The sequence below is a fragment of the Lethenteron reissneri genome, chromosome 30 (genome assembly GCF_015708825.2).
Source record: "Lethenteron reissneri isolate LAM-NWPU_2019-01 chromosome 30, ASM1570882v1, whole genome shotgun sequence".
NCBI classification, from domain to species: Eukaryota; Metazoa; Chordata; class Hyperoartia; order Petromyzontiformes; family Petromyzontidae; genus Lethenteron; species Lethenteron reissneri.
Window position 1 is genome coordinate 7262593 of NC_083808.1, and position 21152 is coordinate 7283744.

The 21152-nt window shown below is 46.3% G+C and overlaps 1 protein-coding gene across 1 annotated transcript in view; it reads left to right on the forward strand.

Annotated features, from left to right (window-relative positions):
* The first annotated feature begins 287 nt into the window (after positions 1 to 287).
* Positions 288 to 21152, forward strand: part of LOC133349475 (dynein axonemal heavy chain 12-like) — a 32745-nt gene continuing 11880 nt past the window's right edge. The window contains 10 exon segments of the mRNA XM_061562961.1: positions 288 to 524; positions 2732 to 2852; positions 3142 to 3191; positions 7888 to 8019; positions 10740 to 10898; positions 15127 to 15372; positions 17190 to 17361; positions 18527 to 18771; positions 19571 to 19636; positions 19639 to 19877. Of these exon segments, the coding sequence (XP_061418945.1) occupies positions 2746 to 2852; positions 3142 to 3191; positions 7888 to 8019; positions 10740 to 10898; positions 15127 to 15372; positions 17190 to 17361; positions 18527 to 18771; positions 19571 to 19636; positions 19639 to 19877 (1416 nt within the window). The 5' untranslated portion in view covers positions 288 to 524; positions 2732 to 2745.

A 21152-nucleotide genomic window follows, 5' to 3' on the forward strand; every position in this document is an offset into this window, starting at 1 on the left:
GTTTTTTCGGTAAAGTCACGTAGGTAAAACATCAATTTTGATGTTTTGATGTTTTACCTACGTGACTTTACCGAAAAAACCTAAGAATATGAATCCTTGCAGTCACGAAAGCTTCAAATCTAGAATTTGTTTGACATCTCTTCGTTTCCACCACCCACCGGTCATCGCCCCTTAGAGCTCCTATTTTTAGGGCTGTATCTGGGCCGAATAACCATACGCTGGCTCGTTAGTGGTCTGATTATAGAAGCACCCACACGTCCTAAATAGAGCATTGCACAATTCCTCGTGAAACACACGCACACACAACACAGCACGCCTGGCAGACGAATAATAGCGCTGTACATCGCTCGTCCGGTTTCAAACGCCCAGTTCACTGGACGCTTATGGATAGCAACGTGTGGCTGTGGCGCTGAGTTGCATGTCATCCTTCTCGTGATAGACACAGCGACCGAGAAGATAGCGTCTCGCTCCCCGTGAGCCCCTGCGAGAGAGCAGAGGTCAACACGGGCGGTCTGGCTTCGAAGGTACCGTGCCACACACACAACCCAAACGATGCGCGTTCGTTTGTTCGCCTTTCCTTCGGCACATCCGATTGACACGGTTGGCTACGTACTGGTGCGAAAGATGTTCAACGTGCATACATTCCGAAAACAGTTGGAATTTAAGGGAAACCATCCAGTTCCGTTGTATCATCCTGTGAATCCTGCATGGTACAAATGCTATGCTACTTGTTATCTTGTTTTTTTTGTATCGTGTGAAGTATTTATCTACGTCACCACAGCGTCTTGACATAACAGGACAGCTTATTTGACCATGCTTAAACGCTGTGTTGTCTCTTGACTTAAAGCTTTCGTGACTGCAGGAATTTATACTTTTTGGGTCTTTCGGTAAAGTCACGTAGATACAATAATAATAATAAATCACAACGTTTCGATCGCTACACAAGCAATCGTCTTCAGGTGAAAAAATACAGCAGGCGAACTGCTGTATTTTTGTGTTGTACTGTGTTGTCCATATCTGAAAAACATTAATTGTACATGCTATCGCGTATTAAATGTGTGACCCTACCAGTTAGTAGCCTTCTTTCATATTCACCTCCCTTAATTCAATGTTTTAAAGTTGTAATGCAGCATTCGATGTGTGTGTGTTTAGGTGTGTGTATAGAACAGCTGGAACATCCAAATCGGTCAAATGCTAATGGCAATGTGCATTGCCTACCAAATACGAGGACATTGAGAAATTGACATAAAAATCGAAATAAAGCCTTTGTACTGCATTTTGTTCCATTTGGTCCCCACGTCGTAAATTTCGTATGCTGCTGGACAATCACAATTATCAAACCTCCACTTCCATGGGAGGGTTTTTCCATTTATTTCTGGCCGTAGTTGGAACACGAATATCGGACAGCAGCAAATGCGCAGCCACGTTGCGTGGGTTGAAGCCGAAGCAATCGAGGCACGTGTCACCTGTACAATGGCTCTGCAATCAAGGCCCGTGTCAGCAGGCAAGTGAAGCGTATGTCCCTGAGATTCGAGTGATGGCGTCAGGGCACTATCACGGCCTTCTGCACGATTGCATTCAAGAATAAATGACCCCATTAGCATTGCCAGGTTTTTTTCTTTAGTCGCCACGGTGGCGAGATGTTAACTACCTCGCCTGGTATACAGGATGGTCGTGGGTTCGATCCTCGACCCCGTATATGTGTTCTCCCCGTGGTCGCGTGGATTTTTCTTCGGGTCCTCCGTTTTTTCCCCTCCACATTTAGAAACGTGCGTTTAGAATAACTAGCTGCGATGAATTTCCACATGATAAGCCACTTCTTTGAGCTATCATTTGTGGCCAGATCGCTTCGAAAAAAGAGCTATTTGGCTCAGTGGGTTTTACCTTGTAAAATAAAAAAATATTATAAGTTGCCTAAATGTAGGTTACACAGTATACTGTGTTATGATATGTGTTAATATCTAGGTCGCACCATGCAATAAAAAAACACATGTTTATTCAGTAATCATTAGTTTGTAGATCAATGATGTGATGCCGTGTGAATGAATGAATGATACGGCAGCAACGTAACAAGATAATTTGGCCGTTTTTGCAACATCATCTCCCACATTTGCCAAAATAACTCCATTGCGTGCGTGGAATGAACAAGTGGGTTCCAGCTTTCCCTTGAGGACTCCCGATTGGGCTATCTTCCAGTGCCAGGTTATCATCCAACGCTATCAACGTAACCCATCCAAATACGTCGATGGCCTGGCACGTGTCGTGAGGGGCACTGCAAGATCCGACCATGTGCGTCCGATTCTCGCCGAGCTGCATTGGCTTTTGGTTGCCAAACGAAAACATTAGAATGTTGCACTCATTACACATGAAGTTTGTTTTGCCACAAATTAATAAAAATACCTTGCTGGTCTCGTTTGGGAGCATACACCATCACGCGAACTCCGGCCATCGAACAAAAGACGGTCACTGCATCGCGCACTTTCAACGCTCCTCCATCCGATATTAGGAAGCTGCTGGAGCTATGCACTTTTAAATCTGGATTAACAACGCAATTGTTTATAATTGCTTTTTGTGTTTAGTTTGTTGTCCTTCCCCAGCACCTGCTATTAGCACGGTTGGCTACGTACGGTGTGAAACAAGTTCAACACACGTACGCACATTTACTGCTGAACAGATTTTTTTTAAAGCGACCCTTGTGGGAACTCGACCTCCTGCGCCACGTGCCTTTCAGGAGCAATCAACAACATGGATGAAATGTCAGAGGAGAACATGACCGAACTTGCCCTCCAGATGAGCCTGCAGGAGATGTTCGCGTCGTACGAGCGCAAATCTTCAGACGCGGGCGAGAGCACGTACGGCGGAGTCGAGAGACGTTGCATTGCAGTGTTGGTGTATGCCCCCGATGCTATTGCACCGCAGCTAAGAGCGAGCCGCGTTTTCGTACGAATTTGTTTTGCAGCTTTACGCAAGGCGGCACACCTGCTCGCGTAGATAACCTTGGTGTGTGCATAGTTGTTTGAATGCATGCACGCATGTACATCCTATGCAAAAAAAAATTCATCAAGGCTAAATGGCATTGGGATATGAGTACGACTTTAATTGCGTGTTTGTTGTCGTTGCGGAATGTTTTGTGTTTCACAGCTGTACCAATTCAGATTTGTTTGTGAAGCTGACCGAAGCCATCACGAAAGGTAACAACATAAAAAACAAGACTTTTCTCGTGAAAAATCCCTTTTTTTTATTACACGCTTTTATTTAACTCACTCTGTCTGTTGTTGTCGTATCCTCAAATATTGTAACTCAATTTTAAACCACTTCCCAATGTGGTATCGACTGCAAACTTGGTATACTTATGTCTTACTGATGACAATACCATTTTCTATCATAAAAAAATCAAAAAAATATTTTTAACATTCATTTTTAGATATTATGTTTCGGCTTGGGTCTAATTGTCCACGCTCAACTGACGTTGGCTGTAAATCCCCACGGTATGGAAAGCTTCGGGGCCACTTCCTGGAGTCGTGGAGTTCTGCCATTACGAGTAGGGTACATTTCATTAAAGCGTGTTTTTAAAAAAAGTGTTTTAAAATATTACTTATCTGCTTTCCGGTTGCACAACGCCCCCGAGTAATGATTGGAAGCCACCGCTTTGTTCGTGCACAAAGTGCGAACGTTTAAAACGAGTCTGAACCCCATCGCAGACTCTCAATGGAGACCGATCTGGAAGTCGCTGCCCCCCCCCCACCACTCAACTTTAAAAGGGGCGGGGGTGGTTGGGACATCCAATTAAAATTCCTGAACGACACTTTACCTGGCAATTCAGAAGCGAGTCGGAGTTCGTTAGCGGCGTGCCTCTATGGACCGACTGGGGTACAGACTCAATGGAAAGGAGGCAGATTTCGAAAAGAGCGTGGGATCCATTCTTAGATAACAAACTCCGGTGACATCCAGGACTCACCCTGACCCAGTGTCAGGGACGCAACTGCCTCTTGCAACGTGGGGGGGGGGGGGGGTGGAAGATACGACTCTGGACCTCCCCTTCTTTCTCCCGAGTCACTTGTACTGGACTAGATCCAAGCACGTGTGCTGTTTCATTCAGACGCTGTCTCCCCGACATACCTGGTCTTAACCTGAGGACGGCTGCTTGCGTTGTGGCCGAAACGTCGTGAGAATTATTTTATTATGTTTTTTTTATTTTATTTTATTATTTCCATTCTACGTAACTTTACCGAAAGAACCAAGAAGATGAATCCCTGCAGTCACGAAAGCTTTAAATCGAAATTTCGCTACGGATGTGTTTAACCCGTTAACGATACTATGTTAGGCTATAACTATATATACTATTTTAGTTGCACCGTGTGTTGGGTTTAGAGGAAGACAGTCTCACAGTGACAGTATCAATAAAATACATTTAAAGCTACGATACTCACAATTCAGTTATGCGTCTTGCTTTCGTGCACACGTCAGTTAGCAAGAAAGCCTGGTGTTCAGTAGCAAACACCAGAAACGGTATTATATTTAACACAATGTTTTTTTCGGAATAAATATTTTTTTATATTTCTAACAATTTTTTGGGCATTTATGGTTACCGTAATTGTTTTGAAAAAAAAATATTTTCACGTATTTTTTTCGACTTGTTTATCTGTTAATTCGGCCCCCCTTGTGGCCGGACTGGGCCCCTATGCGTCACATAACGCTGCCATATACCCCCCAATAGTTGCACCCCCTCCCCAGAGCCTGCGGGACGCACACCTTGTTATCCGCTTGAGATCCATCCCCTCTACCAACACGGGCAGCTCTGTGTAGTCTCCCAGGGTAAGAATGGCCAACTCTGTGAAATTCCCATCGTAGGCTCTGTAAATTAAGGACGCATCATACGACCTGTAACTTCAGGCCAGTGTGTTTATCATTGGAAATCTACCATCCGTCGGAAAACATGAATTAAAAAAAGAGTCTTTTTGGAAGTTTCCAATGCATATTAGCAATGCGTTAATAATATATATAAGAAGGCATCATACAAACCCTGAATATGTTCGATCCATCGATTGTGATCATTATACTCCCTTGGAATTAAAATGTCTCCTTTGCAGAAACTGTAAAAAATAGGATCTCAAATATGCAATGACAACAAAACAAAGTGTGAAAACATTCAATGTCATTTCACTCTTGAGAGGGCTGTGCCACCGTCAAAGTTGGACAACTTAAACACAAATAACTTGATACGAGAAGTTTGTTTGTACAGTCCATGGCGAGCCTGATTTAATTTTGGCCCGGAGTCAAGAATTCAAACCCAGCGTCTCAGCGGTGCGGGCTCAGGTATCTCGCATTGCCTTGACACGAGCCGCACCGTCGTCTCTCATCGATAATCAGCTTCTTTTGCTCCACCGTACCACTGACGACATCGCCGGAATCTGGGAACAATCAAATGACAAAACTGCTGAATAAAGCCGGCGAGAAATCATCCCCAGTGAGGAGCTCGCATCTGGCTCCAATTCCAAATGGCTCGCATGGCAGAGCCTAAAAACAGACTGAGAGTGGGTTTCGGCAGATGCAATGAAATCATGGGGCGGGGGGGGGGGCTTCTACAACCGAACAATGTGCAGCACCACAATGCACTCCTCAAGATTTGGCAATGCCAACACCAGAAGCGGTGGTCTGTGCAGATTATAGGGAAAAGACGATATATTCTTAGGTTTTTTCGGTAAAGTCACGTAGGTAAAAATTTAAAATTAATAAAAGTAAAATAAAAATAAAATAAAAATCACGACGTTTTGGAGGCAACACAAGCTTCCGTCTTCAGGTGGAACCGTCACAGCACGCTACGGAGTAGTATCTCTTGGAATCTCTCATTTACTTGATACATCAAGCGTGCTGTGACGGTTCCACCTGAAGACGGAAGCTTGTGTTGCCTCCGAAACGTCGTGATTTTATTTTATTTTTATTTTACTTTTATTAATTTTAATTTTAAATTTTTACCTACGTGACTTTACCGAAAAAACCTAAGAATATGAATACTTGCAGTCACGAAAGCTTCAAATCTAAAAACGATATAGGTTGGACAGGAGACACGACGGAGAAGAACAACATGAGCTACCATGGCAACCCACCTTCCATTAGGTAAGCAATGATTCAACACGGCCCAGCAATTCCACGACTTGGCGTGAGTCATAATTAAATTCAGGAATCAACTATTTTGACATCTTGTTTATAATGCCTCATTTGTATTGGGGGGGGGGACGGGGGTTCTGGCCAATTTGTTCAGTCACATTCACTCAAATAATGTTGGCGTATATTTAGCAAATAATGTAAATAATTAATTGTTCACAAAAATGTCTCCCAAACATGATCTTTATTGCACCATTGGTGTAATGTCATGAGGCAAAACTTCCAATCGGATCTTTCGCACAACTGCACCCCTTTCTTGTTAGAGAACGGCACACAAAAGCAGATATGACAGAGCTAAATCTGAGGACCCTTTTATTGACCTCTCGTCCACAGAGTAGGGGGTAGCACTTTCCCACCCACTCTGCCACTAAGAGTAATGTTTGTAGCACGACAATAAAACCGAACAATAAAATGTTCCAGTGATGATTATTTTGTCTTTGGTGACCGAGCTGAGACTATATATTCTTAGGTTTTTTCGGTAAAGTCACGTAGGTAAAAATTTTAAATTAATAAAAGTAAAATAAAACAAAATAAAAAATAAAATATCACGACGTTTCGGAAGCAACACAAGTACTTGATACAGCTGTCGTGGCTGTGACGGTTCCACCTGAAGACGGAGGCTTGTGTTGCTTCCGAAACGTCGTGATTTTTTTATTTTTTATTTTGTTTTATTTTACTTTCATTAATTGAAATTTTTTACCTACGTGACTTTACCAAAACAACCTAAGAATATGAATCCTTGCGGTCACGAAAGCTTCAAATCTAGAACGAGCTGAGACTATTAACACCCTGCACATGAGAGTCACGTTTAATCGCAGGTAGCTTCCTGAATTCAAACCTCGGATCGCAACGGTGCCGGCTAAAATTCTATACACGTATCATGATCCCAATGCTCAATGGTGTCGAAGCAGCTGTGCATGCCCACCTACCAGAGTTGCACAGCCTTGTGTCGTCATAAAGTATTCCCTCGTTATCCACGAACTTGATATTCGCGATTTCGGGTGTCCGCGAATAGAATGTGTAACTCTACACGACTGCCTCAAGAGAGCGAGAGAGTAACGCGAGATTCCAAAGAACACAGGATGAGATGTTACTATCCTTTGTGCAAGCACTTCCAAGAGTTCATGAACAGTGAGCCTGGTGAAATTTGGGGAACGCATCGTCAGTAGTGTACCTTTGGTTCCTAGGGTGTTTCGGCCTTTCATACTATACACCCTCCCCAAAGGCGGCCAGCGACAGGGTGATCAATCCTACGCTTGCGTCCCATTCCCAATTAGTCATAGGAGTTGCCTTGTTGTTGATAGCCAACATCCCATGGGACTATGCCTCAAGAGAGAGAGAGAGGAAGTGACAAAACAAAGTAACGAGAGAGAATGTGATGCGAAAAAGTCATGAGAGATAAAGTCATAAGTTCATTTATAAATTACGTTTTCTGCTTTCGTATTTATATGTATTTATGTTTATTATAACCACATTTTATTGGTGTCATATAAACGTCCGTGTATTGAATAGCGCATTTATATATATTGATCAAAGGGAATTCATTATCCGCAACATTTGCTATTCGCGAGCATCTCGGGAACGTATCCCTCGCTAATAACGAGAGAACGCTGTCGATGAACGCAAACAGGGGAGGAGAGAGGGGGGGGAGATTCCATTGCCCCGGTGCGAGAAATGGCTCGAGAACGGCGTGGTAACCGTGGCACGATGTCTCTCCTGCAGGCGAGCTGGACGTCGTGAAGAGCCTGTTGAGGCACAGCAGGGCTCCGTGTGAAAGGGACGAGGAGGGTTGGAGCGTCCTGCACAGGGCAGCCGCTCAAGGAGACGGCGAGGTCCTGAGAGCCGTGGCCGACGGTAAACTCATCGCCTGCACCCCTCCCGTCGAGTAGCGCGCTTGGCTACGTACGGTGCGGACAAAGTTCAACGTACACACGCACACAATCCGATAGCTGTGACAAAAGAAAAAATTAACCCGTAAAAACAAAGCTTTTCACTATAAATCCTTTATATGCGTGGCATGGGTTTTAATTTATTATTCATTTCTGTTTTTCTTGAGTAAGAGTTTCATTTTTATCACATTGGTATTTTAAATTAAATTTGAAATTTTTTTGTTTTCCTAAAAAGTGGAAAATTTTGGAACAAAAATTTTCACGAAAATAAATTGTCACGCACAACGAATCTGTGTGCAAAATGTCAGCTCGATTGGATCACGGGAAGTGGGTTAAAAAAACGACCGAAAGATTTGCACGGTCGTAAGCGCGCAAGCAAGCAAGCAAGTGAACTTAATATAAAGGATTTAAAAATAGATGGAAATGTCAAGCCACGTACTGGTGCGAAAGATGTTCAACGTACATATATACATTCATGCCAAGAACACTTTGTAATCGAGGGAAACAAGTCATTTCTGTTGTATCCTCCTGTGAATCCTGCATGGTACGACGGTAAACTGGCTTCACCACCCGCACCACTCCACCGATTAGCGAGGTTGGCTACGTACGGTGCGACATTAATTCAATGTAGATACACACAATCCGATAGCTGCAACAATAACAAAGAGCTGGAACTATCAAGCCACCTGTCACAACACTCTCGTTTTAATATTATTTTGGTCTTTCGGTAAAGTCACGTAGATAGGTTCAAAGAAAATAACAAAAAAATTATAAAACTACGACGTTTCGATCACAACACGTTCGCTTGTGTTGTGATCGAAACGTCGTAGTTTTTTTTTGTTATTTTCTTTGAACCTATCTACGTGACTTTACCAAAAGACCCAAAGAATGTGAATTCCTGCAGTCGCGAAAGCTTTAAGTCAAGACTCTCGTGTTAATTTTAAACATCCTCTCTCCGTTACAGAGAGTGAAACGTGTTCAAGCTCATTTTTCAGGTATTGATTTAATAAAGGGGAATTTACTGGTTACATTTAACAGCTAGGACTAAAACGCAGTTCCCATATAATTATATCGGCACATTCTTACCTATATTTCATCCTACAGCAACGTGGAGGTAAAGGTATGCATGCACATTCTTACACGTCCAAAGAATGAAAGCAATCTCGATCCTGATAAATACCAGCGAAAATACGCTTCAATTAAAAATTAATTAATCAACGCTCCCCTTGAAGTGTAGCAACAACCTGCAATGCTGTCTTTATTTTCTCGATTTTTTTTAAGTCCACGCAAAATACGACGAGACAGACGCGTATCGCAGCTGTTTGCTTAATATGACTCGAGATTTTTTGACGACAGTGTCATCGTGTGCTAATTAATAGTTGTTTTATTTGCTAATTAACAGGTCACACAATCAGAAAGGATGCTTGATGAAACGAGTACATTAATTTTCTTTTCCCGAGCAAAAAATAATGAAAGCTGAAATCGGTCAAATGAAGGATTGGGCGCAGAGGTGGGCTACAATAAGTGTGACAAACAGCAGAGTGATCAAATATAATACATCTTGGGGGCTTTTACAGCCATAGCTGTAATAGCGATAATTATGCACACAATTATGAAACAGTAAATACATACATATACAAATAAACCGCTGCAGTATTGTATTTTTTTTTGGTGATTCACCAAGGCAATATTGGACCAATGTGGAACAAATTGTCGATACTATTGACATTCCGTCATGGTTTTATCTCTTTATTGTTCTTGGTTTTTCTCTATGAAAAGTGCCGGTGAGGTGGCCGAGCCGGCGCGTGTTTGCCACTTGTTGCGAAGATTCGCGGTCCGAGACAGGCAGTCACCCTGGTTAATACTGTGGGTGTGCAGTATTCACAAAGGATATGCGCCATCTGCTTCACGGTAGACATTAAAGATCCAATGACTTTTCTTAGAAATTTTAAAGAGAACAACGTGTGTGCTGGCATCATTGGCCAATTTTTTTAAATCAACTTAAATTTACTTAAATTAATGAAAACCACGTTGCAACACTGCCCCCTACTGGCAGGCTATACTCGTCTATGAAGCAAAGCGCTTTCGTGTCAACCTTGTTTCATAATGGCGTGAATACTAAATGTACTCATTGTCATGACTGTTATTATAATTGTATAAGTAGGATATGTAGAAAGAATCGATCGTCTCGGCTGTAATTAAACAATGTTAACAATTTTGATTTAAAGCTTTCGTGACTGCAGGGATTCATATTCTTGGTTCTTTCGGTAAAGTCACGTAGAAGGGAAATAATAAAATAATATAAATCAATACAAATTCTCACGACGTTTCGACTGCAACACAAGCACTCATCATCAGGTGTGAAATCCACAGCAAGAAATTATTTTTGTTGTTCTTGGGTTTTTTTCTTGCTGTGGATTTCACACCTGATGATGATTGCTTGTGTTGCAGTCGAAACGTCGTGAGCATTTTTTATTATTTTATATTTCTATAATTTTATTATTCCCCTTCTACGTGACTTTACCGAAAGAACCAAGAATATAACGTTAACAATATCACGCCACCGTAATATCCCAATGTCAATGCATTTCACGAGCGATGCTCACGGGTGACAAGTCGTCGTGAAGGTGGCGTGCTGTTGATTGGCCGTGCCATCTGAATCGCTGGCGTTGTTACGTGTTGCAGCGTGTCCGTACAGCATCTGGGAGCAGACGACCTCCGACGGAGACACTGCTCTGTCCCTCGCCATAAAAGGTGGACACACGGAGAGCGTGCGTCTGATGCTGGAGAGGGGCTTCGATGCCAATGCGCCATGTGGAAACGAAGAAACTCCACTCTACGCTGGTACGGAGACAATGCCACTGTCATTGCACGGTTGGCACGTCCGATTAGCACGGTTGGCTATGTACGGTGCAAAAGAAGTTCAACATACACACATATGTGAGGGTGCTTCAGACGTCGAGAGATTCGCAATCGTGTGGCAGCAGCCACTGCCACAAATCACAACCAGTTTGCCATTGTTCTTCTCACATCATCCGTTATCTATCCACTGCTGAAGGTCGACCGAATCTGTCATGGTGTCTCATGGTCCGTATCTGGTATTTCTTATATAAAAAAACAATGACAGCTTTTTCTCTAGTTTGCAGTGTGCATTTCAGCGGAATCCCCCCAAAATACTTAACCTCTCAGCATACAAAAGGATTATATCACTAAATTTTATGTGGCGTGCTTTTATTGTTGTATTTGACCAGACTAAAAATAAAGCCATGCGTGCTGGAATGAATGTCCACATTTGCCAATATTCGATAAAAAAAAACACAAATAACTTAATTTTGTAAACCCACGTAGAAAACATGACCCCCTACTGGCAGACTACACCCGTCTGTGAAACACAACGTCCTTGTGCGATGAGAACGGTGCAAATATCAAATGTACAACATTTTGTGTTTTATTTGTAGCCGTCTGCATATACAAGTTGTGTTAGCTATCACCAAAACATGGCCCTGACAGCCCAGTGGTCAGCTGCCCGCTGCTGTGTTTGCGTGCTGTACCACCTCTTCGTTCGGTGTGGAAACTGTTTCAGTTTTTGTTTGTGCTGTTGGCTTTGGTCTAGCAGTGGTTCCAATTCGATACCGATCCGTTCACCTGGGGGTACGTGTGCCATCTTTAGCGAGCACGCGAGCCCATGCACCTAATGGTGGATTGGTTTAACACGCGGTATGCTTTCGCGACCAATATTATGCATAATAGAGCTTTGTTGGGTGAGATTGCAGAAAAGTGTGTGTCGTTAAACTCGCCACCACCCGACACAGCCAATTAGTAAGGGTTGTCACGTAAATAAAACATGACAATTAATTAAACAAAACATGTGGGCAATGTTTCGTTGATATAAAGAAATAACCGAATGCATTTTGTGTGACATCTGTGAAAGAAGACCTTCATACATTTCGTACATTTAATTAGCCTGTGATATCATATTTAACTATTTCCAGTCTACGACCATTAGGGGGGGTACGCTGAGAGTTGATGGGGTTAGTAGTCGGGTTTGTACACGACAATCAAAAGGTGGGGTACCACTGCTCGAGACACTTCACGCCGTCGTCACCGAACGCCCTCGTTCTCTCCACGAACTTCCAGGCTCAAGTGGCGAGCCGATGCCGCACGTTGTGATGACAGCAGCCACGCGGTTCATGTATTGTCCGTGTGTCTCCACGTGGAGAGAGGGAGGGCGCATAGCTCTGGCTCGCTGTTCACATTCCAGCCACCGTCCAAAATAAGGCATGCTGTTCTCATTGGGGTTTCATACTCTTGCCGACAGCTGCCTTGTGTCAACATAGATCGGGCAAACATGTGCCGCCGATACAACGAAACATTGCAACAATGAGGTCAAGGCTAATTAAGTCTTTGCAACTGGGCGAGCCAGTGTCAATAGCGTAACGGAGTTTGCCCTTTTTAGTTGTGACAGCACGTGCGGTTGCGTGTATTTACAGCGCCCAATCGGGGATCTTCGTCGTATAATTAGCTCAACGTGCGGAGAGACGTTGCTGGTTTAATTCACGAGATGGTCAGCTCTGATTTCGGTGCCGATTTTTATTTAAAGTCCAACAGGTGCGGAGCACGGGTTCACAGCCATCGCATGCCCTCGAGCGAACGCTCCGGCACATTGTCACGCGAGACACTGGGCACACACCAGGCGATGTGACGTTGATCGTTCTCGAGCAGTGGTTCTCAAACGTTTTTGGCCCGCAGACCATGCAGCCGATGTAAACATTTCCGTGGGTCACTCAGGGCCCCCCCCCACCTCCTGGTCACTTCTCTCTCTCTCTCAACACCAGTAACACAAAGTATTCATATTATCGCAACATAATTATAATAATAGCAGCAATTCATCCAGGGATCTCAGTGCGCCGTGCACGAAGTTAGGAAATAGAAATACTACAAAGTCCAGAGTCCACTGCTCGTACATGGGAAGTGCAGGCCAGGCAAAACAGGTGAGTCTTTAGAAAATACCTTAAGAAACTCTTTTTTAACGCAGCTATAAGTTTCTTTTTTGGGGCGGGGGGGGGGGGTAGATCTTAGGCTTAAGGCGCTTTAATCAGGGTGGTTAACGTAACTTAATTTTTTTAAATTAAATATCATTATAAATTCACGTCTGAAACAAACAGTGTAAAATGGAAATAATAAAATAATAAAAAGAAAACTATTTTTTTATTTTATTATTTCCATTCTACGTGACTTTACCGAAAGAACCAAGAAGATGAATCCCTGCAGCCACGAAAGCTTTAAATCGAAATTTAAACATTGTAAACATTGTCATTATTTCCGGATCAACTTGCAATTGCATCACAGCCACCGCAGACCACCTGGATGACCGTCGTGGACCACTGGTGGTGGCACCGGGACCCACATTCTGAGAACCACCGCTTTAGAATAATCAAGAGGCGATTTGTTTTTTGTCAAGTACCCTTTCATTTTCAGACGGAAGAAAAGAGGTAGGCAGGGACGACGGGTCGATGGAGGTGGATCTTGAAGACGTTGAGAGTGATCTTGAAATTGACACAGGATTGGAATGATTGGGGTGATAGGGTCTCGACATCTGTGAAAAAAAGCTTCATAGCTCATCGGATTTTTTTCAGGATAAATAAACATTCCGACACTGAGGGTCTCATGCACTCGAGAAACATTTGGCCGCGGCATTTTTTTAATCATCTGGAGTTTGGAGATGGGTAGGCCGTAGAGGAGAGAGTTGCATGAGTCGAGTTGGCACGTGATGAAGGCACGGGTGTGTTGCGCAGGCGGAGGCATGCGCTCTCGCAGTACTGAGATGCGTGAGGAGAGGACGAGGGCTTGGGGATCAATGACAACCGCAAGTGGACGCACTCGTTGGCAGTATTCCGTCAGAGTTTACTCTTTGCCAGAGTGAATTTTATTCCGTGTTGGGGTGAGGAAGGGAGAGAGGGAGGTTACGCAATGAGCCTAAACACAACATAAAACCTGCGTTTAATTTGCTTGAATCTACAATTGTCACCAAAAAGTGATCTTCCAGTGTTTCACAGTGTGTTGTTCGGAAAAATGAAAGGAACCAGAAAGAGAGGAAGACCTAACAGAGAATTGCTTGACGACGACATTAGAGATTGGTGCCAGAAAGATATGCACTACCTGAGCATGTAACAATAGGTTTTACCCTTTCTGGCAGTAAAACGTGTTCAGATGTTAAAACACCAAACAGAATCCTTTTTCAAGGAATATTGTCTGCATTAACCACACACAGTCGTGAGAATTATTTTATGATGTTTTATTTTTATTACTTTATTATTTCCATTCTACGTGACTTTACCGAAAGAACCAAGAAGACACACACAGTACTTTAGGTGAACATGAGGTGGTAGGTTTCACGGGCTCCGATAAGTTTCAAGTCAACACGTATGCTCCGATAAGAAATGCATTGTCTTTGAATCTGATTGGTCCACACCATAGACAGCTTTCTTTATCACCTTAACACCTGTTTTATAGCCACAAAAGATCAAACCATTTGTTATATTTTGATACTGGCAAGAAAGGTCCCATATTGTACCTGAGCATATTGGCACAAGACAGAGGCAATGTGTAGTGGACGCCTATGGGGCAATCTGCGCACATGAATCGCGGTGATGATGATGGTGATGATGGTGATGATGGAGCATTCTTAATTTTGGAGCTTTCGTGACCGCAGGAATTATTCTTTGGTTCTTTTTTTTTCTCTAACCCCTCCCTCTCTCTGCCTCCGCCCCCCCCCCCCTCTGTCTATTTAAGGCCACCCCACAGAGACGATCTCCCTCTCTGTACCTGTGTTACTCTCTCTATGTATCTTGGTGATATCTGTCTGCTCATATGTCTGTCTATAGTTTTCTGGTTAGATTTTTTGTTGCTATTTCATTTATACCTGATGACGATTGCTTGTGTTGCAATCGAAACGTCGTAGTATGCTATTATTTAATTTATTATTTTATCTTTATACGTGACTTTACCGAAAGAACCAAAGAATGACCTAGCATCTTGCCGCTTTGTCCCCGTAAACGCGGCGGTGGTGCAGCCGTCAAGCGCGGCTCGCTGCCGGCGGCCGAGCTGCTCCTGCGCTACGGAGCCAACGTCAACCACGGCCACCACAACCGCTGGACGGCGCTGCACGAGGCTGCGCGCCTGGGACGTCGCGATTTCGCCGCGCTGCTGCTGCGCAACCGCGCCTACGTGGACCAGAAGACGGCCTTTGGCTTCACGGCGCTGGCCATAGCGGCGCAGCACGGGCACGCGGACGTCCTGAGGCTGCTGCTGGATCGCGGTGAGCCCCGAGGAGCTTCGAGCCGCCGCTGGCGAGACGCGGACGAGCGGTAGCGGTAGCGCCCGCGCGCGCGCGTTTGGAGGGCCGCTTTGTTGCAGAGGTTGGCGGTTCGGGTACGACGGACGCCCTTGGTTAATACTGCGGTGTGTATTATTAACCATAAATATGCGTCATCTGCTTCGTTAGTAGACGTGAAAGATCGATTGTAACGACTCCGACGATAAAGTAATAAGAGGAGACACTTTTATTTAAAGACTTCCGCAATAACTACCCTGCTAAAGACTTCTACAATCAGGGAGCCTAGGATTCGTTCTTGTCTTCCTGCTTGTGTCTTTCTCCGAGCGTCCTCACTCCTCGTGATCTCTTCTTATATATCCATCAGCTCCCTTTCTCGAACCTTCTATTCCCCCATTTTTTTTTACCTTTAGCCAATCCCTGTCCGTTCCCTCTAACGGCTCCTTTCTGTTTTCCAGTTTTCTCGTTCAACCCTTATTCTTCCAATCGGAGACCTTTGTTTAATTGTAAATAGCTGTTAGGCGTCGAAGTTCGCCAAATATACTAAATTATTGTACTCACAAATTACTCACAATGTTTGGGAAGCAACATTGCTCCCTACCGGCAGACGAGTGTCCACTTGCAGGCCGGTGCTGCGTTTACCCTGAGGCACAAAGACAGCTGATCACACAAATTCACGTGAAAAACTGTTAGAAAAGCCGTGCATGTACGTACATGATTTTCTTTCCTTGATTCCAGGGTTTAAGTGAACTTCTTGACTAAATTCAAAAACGAAAATATACAAATCGAAATCAATCAATTCATATACACAAGTCAATGCATCTCTCGTTAGCAAAAGCATCGGCAAGGTTTGAGTCTACGTTTGTAATCGATACATTGCAAGATGCATAAGAGTACTTACTTTCACATGTGCCTGATATTTTACAAAGGCCTCGTGTCAAGAAATTAATTAAATTATAAAATCTATTAATTTGGATCCCTGCCAATTGTAAAAACAAAAAACCTGCTGAGGCGTAGTGCATGTATTCAGCCAGGCACGGGTCTTTAATACAGGTGGAGAACCTTTTCCTTCATGGGATCTAAATAGGACTGACAAATTTCTTTGGCGGGGCCACTCATTAACACACACGCCTCAGTCACTTCTCGTCATTCCACTTGTCTAGAATGAACTCATTTCTTGAGAACTGCTGGTTGTGTTTAGTTGTCGTTCCCCCGCGCAGTTGGCTACGTACGGTGCGAAATAAGTTCAACGTACAAGAGGTCCTCGTAGTGACAAATGACTGCGCGTGCTAAAATCAGAAACGCAGTGTTGGCGGGTCGAAAGTATTCCCCTCTATCTTCTTGGTTCTTTCGGTAAAGTCACGTAGAACGGAAATAATGGATTCAGACGCTGTCTTCCCGACAGACCTGTTCTTCACTTGAGGACGGCTGCTTGCGTTGTGGCCGAAACGTCGTGAGAATTGTATTTTATTTGTATTATTTTATTATTTCCCTTCTACGTGACTTTACCGAAAGAACCAAGAAGATGAATCCCTACAGTCACGAAAGCTTTAAATCGAAATTTATTCCCCTCTAGTACCCGCTCAGTGCTGCTGAGATGCTTGCGGTGACGGGATATAATTCGCGGGCCATTTCAAAGCGGCGAACAAAAAAAGTCCCCCTCTAGTGACAGGTTTGTGGGCCCTTTTTGAGGTGGTTGGTTTCACGGGCTGCATGGATGAAGTCGCGGGCCTGACCCATGCGCCATAGGTTGCCCACCCCCGGCTCTGCGAGCTCACGTCTCCCTCCCTCCCTCCTCCCAGGTGCGAACATCCTCGCTCAGGCGGAGGACGCCGCCACGGTGCTGTACGAGGCGAGCAGCCACGGCCACATCGACTGCATCACGCTGCTGCTTCAGCACGGAGCGAACCCCAACATCCCAAACGTCACGGGCCACCTGCCCATCCACCGCGCCGCTTTCAAGGGCCACGTCCGGTCTGTGCATGGGGGGGCGGGGGCCACGCGTGACCGCGTTTAAAGGGGACAGGCGGCGCAAAAACTCAGAAGGGCCCCACAGTCAATGTTCAACAAACTTCGCGCAAATGCCCAGCGCCTTGCTGATCTCGTTCAGGAGCGTAAACCGTCACGCGAACTCCGGTCATCCTCGCAGCAGCAGCGGCGGCTTTTGGCTCGCCGTCGAACAAAGACGGTGGTCACCGCATCGCGCGCTTTCGGATGCGCTTTCTCGGCCGTCTGGAACGCTCTTCCTTCCGATATTAGGAAGCCACTGGAGCTATGCACTTTTAAATATATATATTGAAGCCTCATTTCTTTCGAACTGATTGTTGTATTTGGTTTGTTGTCCTTCACCTCTGATTAGCACGATTGGCTACGTACAATGCGAAAGAGTTCAACATACATACATGCTGAACGAAATGAGTAACACTACGATCTGCTTTTCTTTCTATCATGTGTTCTGCTCTGGTTCTTACCCCCTATGTGTAAGAGCAAGGCATAATCTATCTACTGCTGAATGAAGCCTACCCCACCTTATCTCAGCAGACCTCTTTTCAGACGCGTTCCCTCCTTTGACTGCCACACTGTCGTTTGTCTTGACCACTTTCCATCCTCTCCTCTTGCGTTGTCCTCTCCAAGCCCACTTGCTTTTTTTGACAGTCAATGTCACGTGTACAACTTGAGTATGTTCTCGAATCCACATATTCCTATTGCTGTCTCTCAAGTCTCGTTGCAAACATGCCCTGGTTTGGGCACTTTTCGTCCTCTTGTCTCTCTCAATGACCACGTTGCGCGACCACACAATTCGAGCAAAATACACCAATCCACTTGCTCGGTCTCGTGGCGAATTCTCCAGAGCAGCCATTCGAAGAGTAGACCGCAAATCTCTCCAATGTGTATTCGGGTCGCACCGCGTGTTATTTCGCTGCACGTGCTGGCAGCTTCAATCCAGTCCCCCAAGAAGCTCCCAGCACGTGGAGCGAGCCGGGGCGACCTTCGGACTTGCAAGTCCGGTGCGCGCCAACTTTGACACTGCGGCGGCATCAGGCAGCATCCAAAACTCCCCACCTTGAACTCTCCTCCGAGCGCCGGAATGATCGCCCACTCGGTGACCTCGCCGGGGTCGTGTTGGGGTGTCGCTCAGGGCGGTGAAGCAGCTGCTGCTGGAGACGCGGGAACGCGCCGTGGAGCGGAGCGGCGTGAGTCCGCTGCACTCGGCCGTCGCCGGCGGTCGAGTCGAGTGCCTGAAGGTGTTGCTGGAGAGCGGCTACGACCCCGACTTCCTGCTGGCCGACCACGTCGCCGTGAACTACACCGACAACCGCCGCTCGGCGCTCTTCTTCGCCGTGTGCAACGGCGACATGGAGGCCACCAAGCTGCTGCTCAACGGTGCCTCGCCCCACAGCCCATTGCCTCCCGTAGGCCGCCGCGGTGGCTAGGAGATGTTAACTCCCTCGCCTGGTATGCAGGAGGTCGTCGGTTCGATCCCAATCCTGGCACCTGCTGATGTATATTTGGAGTTTGTGGCGTCTCTCTCCCCGTGGTCACGTGGATTGTTCTCCGGGTTTTTCCCTCCACATTTAGAAACGTTGGTTGAGAGTATTTGGCTGCTATACATTTTCACTGACACGCCACTCTGTTGAGCTATCATTTTGTGGGCCTTACCTGGTAAAAGTTTAGTTTAGTAAAGGCAACCCAGGTCCGCACCTAAGCGATCAGTTGCGCGCAGCTCGTTTTGTAACGCATCTGAATCGCTTGTATGTGGACGTCTCGTGCAATCGGTTGCACGCAACCAGTTGCTTGCAGTCGTGTCAAGCTAGACAAGAGGGACAATATGTCGTCTTCATATAATCTGTCTCCTTATGCAAAACCTAAAAGTATTTCTTACGCAGCCCACTGATCGCACGGCCTTCTTGGCGATGCGTAAAATTCAGCGGCATCGATACACCGCTGTGCAAGCGAACTTGTGGACCGGATTCCACACAGCGTCTCGTCAGCAGAGTCGATCTTGGCTTGAATGAGTGCTGGTGGGCTGCCCCACCGTTCCCAATACCCAGCATATCACTACCGTACTGCTCACGCTTGCACGTAACTCCCACATATTGTCTCTTGAGAGTCGTTACTCGCGGAGTGACAATCCAACCAAACCCGTCTCGCGATCGCCCTCTCCTCCCTTACCCGCCGCAAGCCGGCGCCAAGGTCAACCAGGACCCCATGAACGCGCTGCTGGTGGCCATGCACCGAGGCGACCGCGAACGGTGGCCCTGCTGCTGCGCCACGGCGCCAACGTCGACTGCCAGATGGTGGTGAACACGACGCGCTTCCCCGCGGCGCTGCAGTACGCCTTCAAGGACGAGTCGCTGCTGCGGGCGCTGCTCGACGCCGGCTGCGACGCGCGCCTCTGCTTCGAGTGCTCGCACGACGCCGAGGGCAGGCGGCCGTCCGGTCCCCGCGACCTGCCCGGGTGGTCGTCCTCTATCATCCAGGACACCGAGGTTAGTCGGCCCAGGCCCGACGCGAGAGACGGTGCGGCCAGCGGAGGCCAGAGGTCGCAAACGGGTTTTGATTCCTTACCCGTACCCGGCTGCACCAGGGTCGCAAACGGGTACCCGTATCCGTACCCGGCCGTACCCGTACCCTACCCGTACCCGGTCGGGTACGGGTAGGGTACAGGTATTGGGTACCTGATTGCGACCTCTGGGATGAAGCCATGTTGCAGGCACGGGTGGGTTGATTCTAGGAACTTGAATTGTGAGAAGAGACAAGACGTTGGGAAATGAGTGACAAACGGCTTACTCACCAGTGACTCACGGCCTACCCGTACCCGGCCGCACCAGGGTCGCAAACGGATACCCGTACCCGGCCGGGTACGGGTAGCCGGGTATCGGGTAGGGTACGGGTATCGGGTACCCGGTTGCGACCTCTGGCTGAGGCCCCCAGACACGGGGCCGACGAGGGCCGCATCGGAGAGAGGCGTTCACGAACATCAACCCTCTACGATAGACGGGGCTCACTTAACCCCATTTCTGTACAAGTCACTTGGGGGCCATCCATTTAGTGCGTACGCATGGAGGGGGGGAGGGGGGGTTCACCCAAACGCGCACGCTTGCATATGGGGGGTCTACTGACAATGTGCGCATAGGAAACAGGGGGGGGGGGGTGAAGCTTCGATAATAATTTGTCGACATTGGCCTTCAAATGAGTTGGATAGTCCGGCGGTGTACTATGTGTTTGCTTAATCACGTTCATATTATTCATCCTTGATAGTTTCTGCGCGGATTAAATATCGGCCGTTATATAGGATTCGGGGGGGGGGGTGCGTCAGGCGTACGTACGCAGGTGGGGGGGGGGGGTGTAAAAAGTCCGCGTGCGTACAGGGAGGGGAGGAGGGGTCAAGTCTTGACACATGTTTGGGTACCTACTCAATGCTTGGCCCCTTACGCCAATTCTAGTCAAGTCGCTATAGTTGCAACTTGTTTGTCGTCGTTACTCGTCAAGTCGTTCACACTCTGCACACGCCACGTCGTAGCTCCTGTCTCAGAGTAAATGCGTTGCCAGTTGCAGATTGATGACAACGATTGCCACGAAAGTCGTCCTGTTCTGTCACGGCCCTTGTATCACAAGGGCATTTGCACACGCTCCAGGCCACGAGGGCCGATGGAAAATGGGGAGTGTGGTTGGGTGGTGTAGTGGTTGCTTGGTTGGGTGACTCAGGGGATGGTGCTATTGATGTGTGATGAACCTGAGGTGGCATCACTGAGATCTAGGGG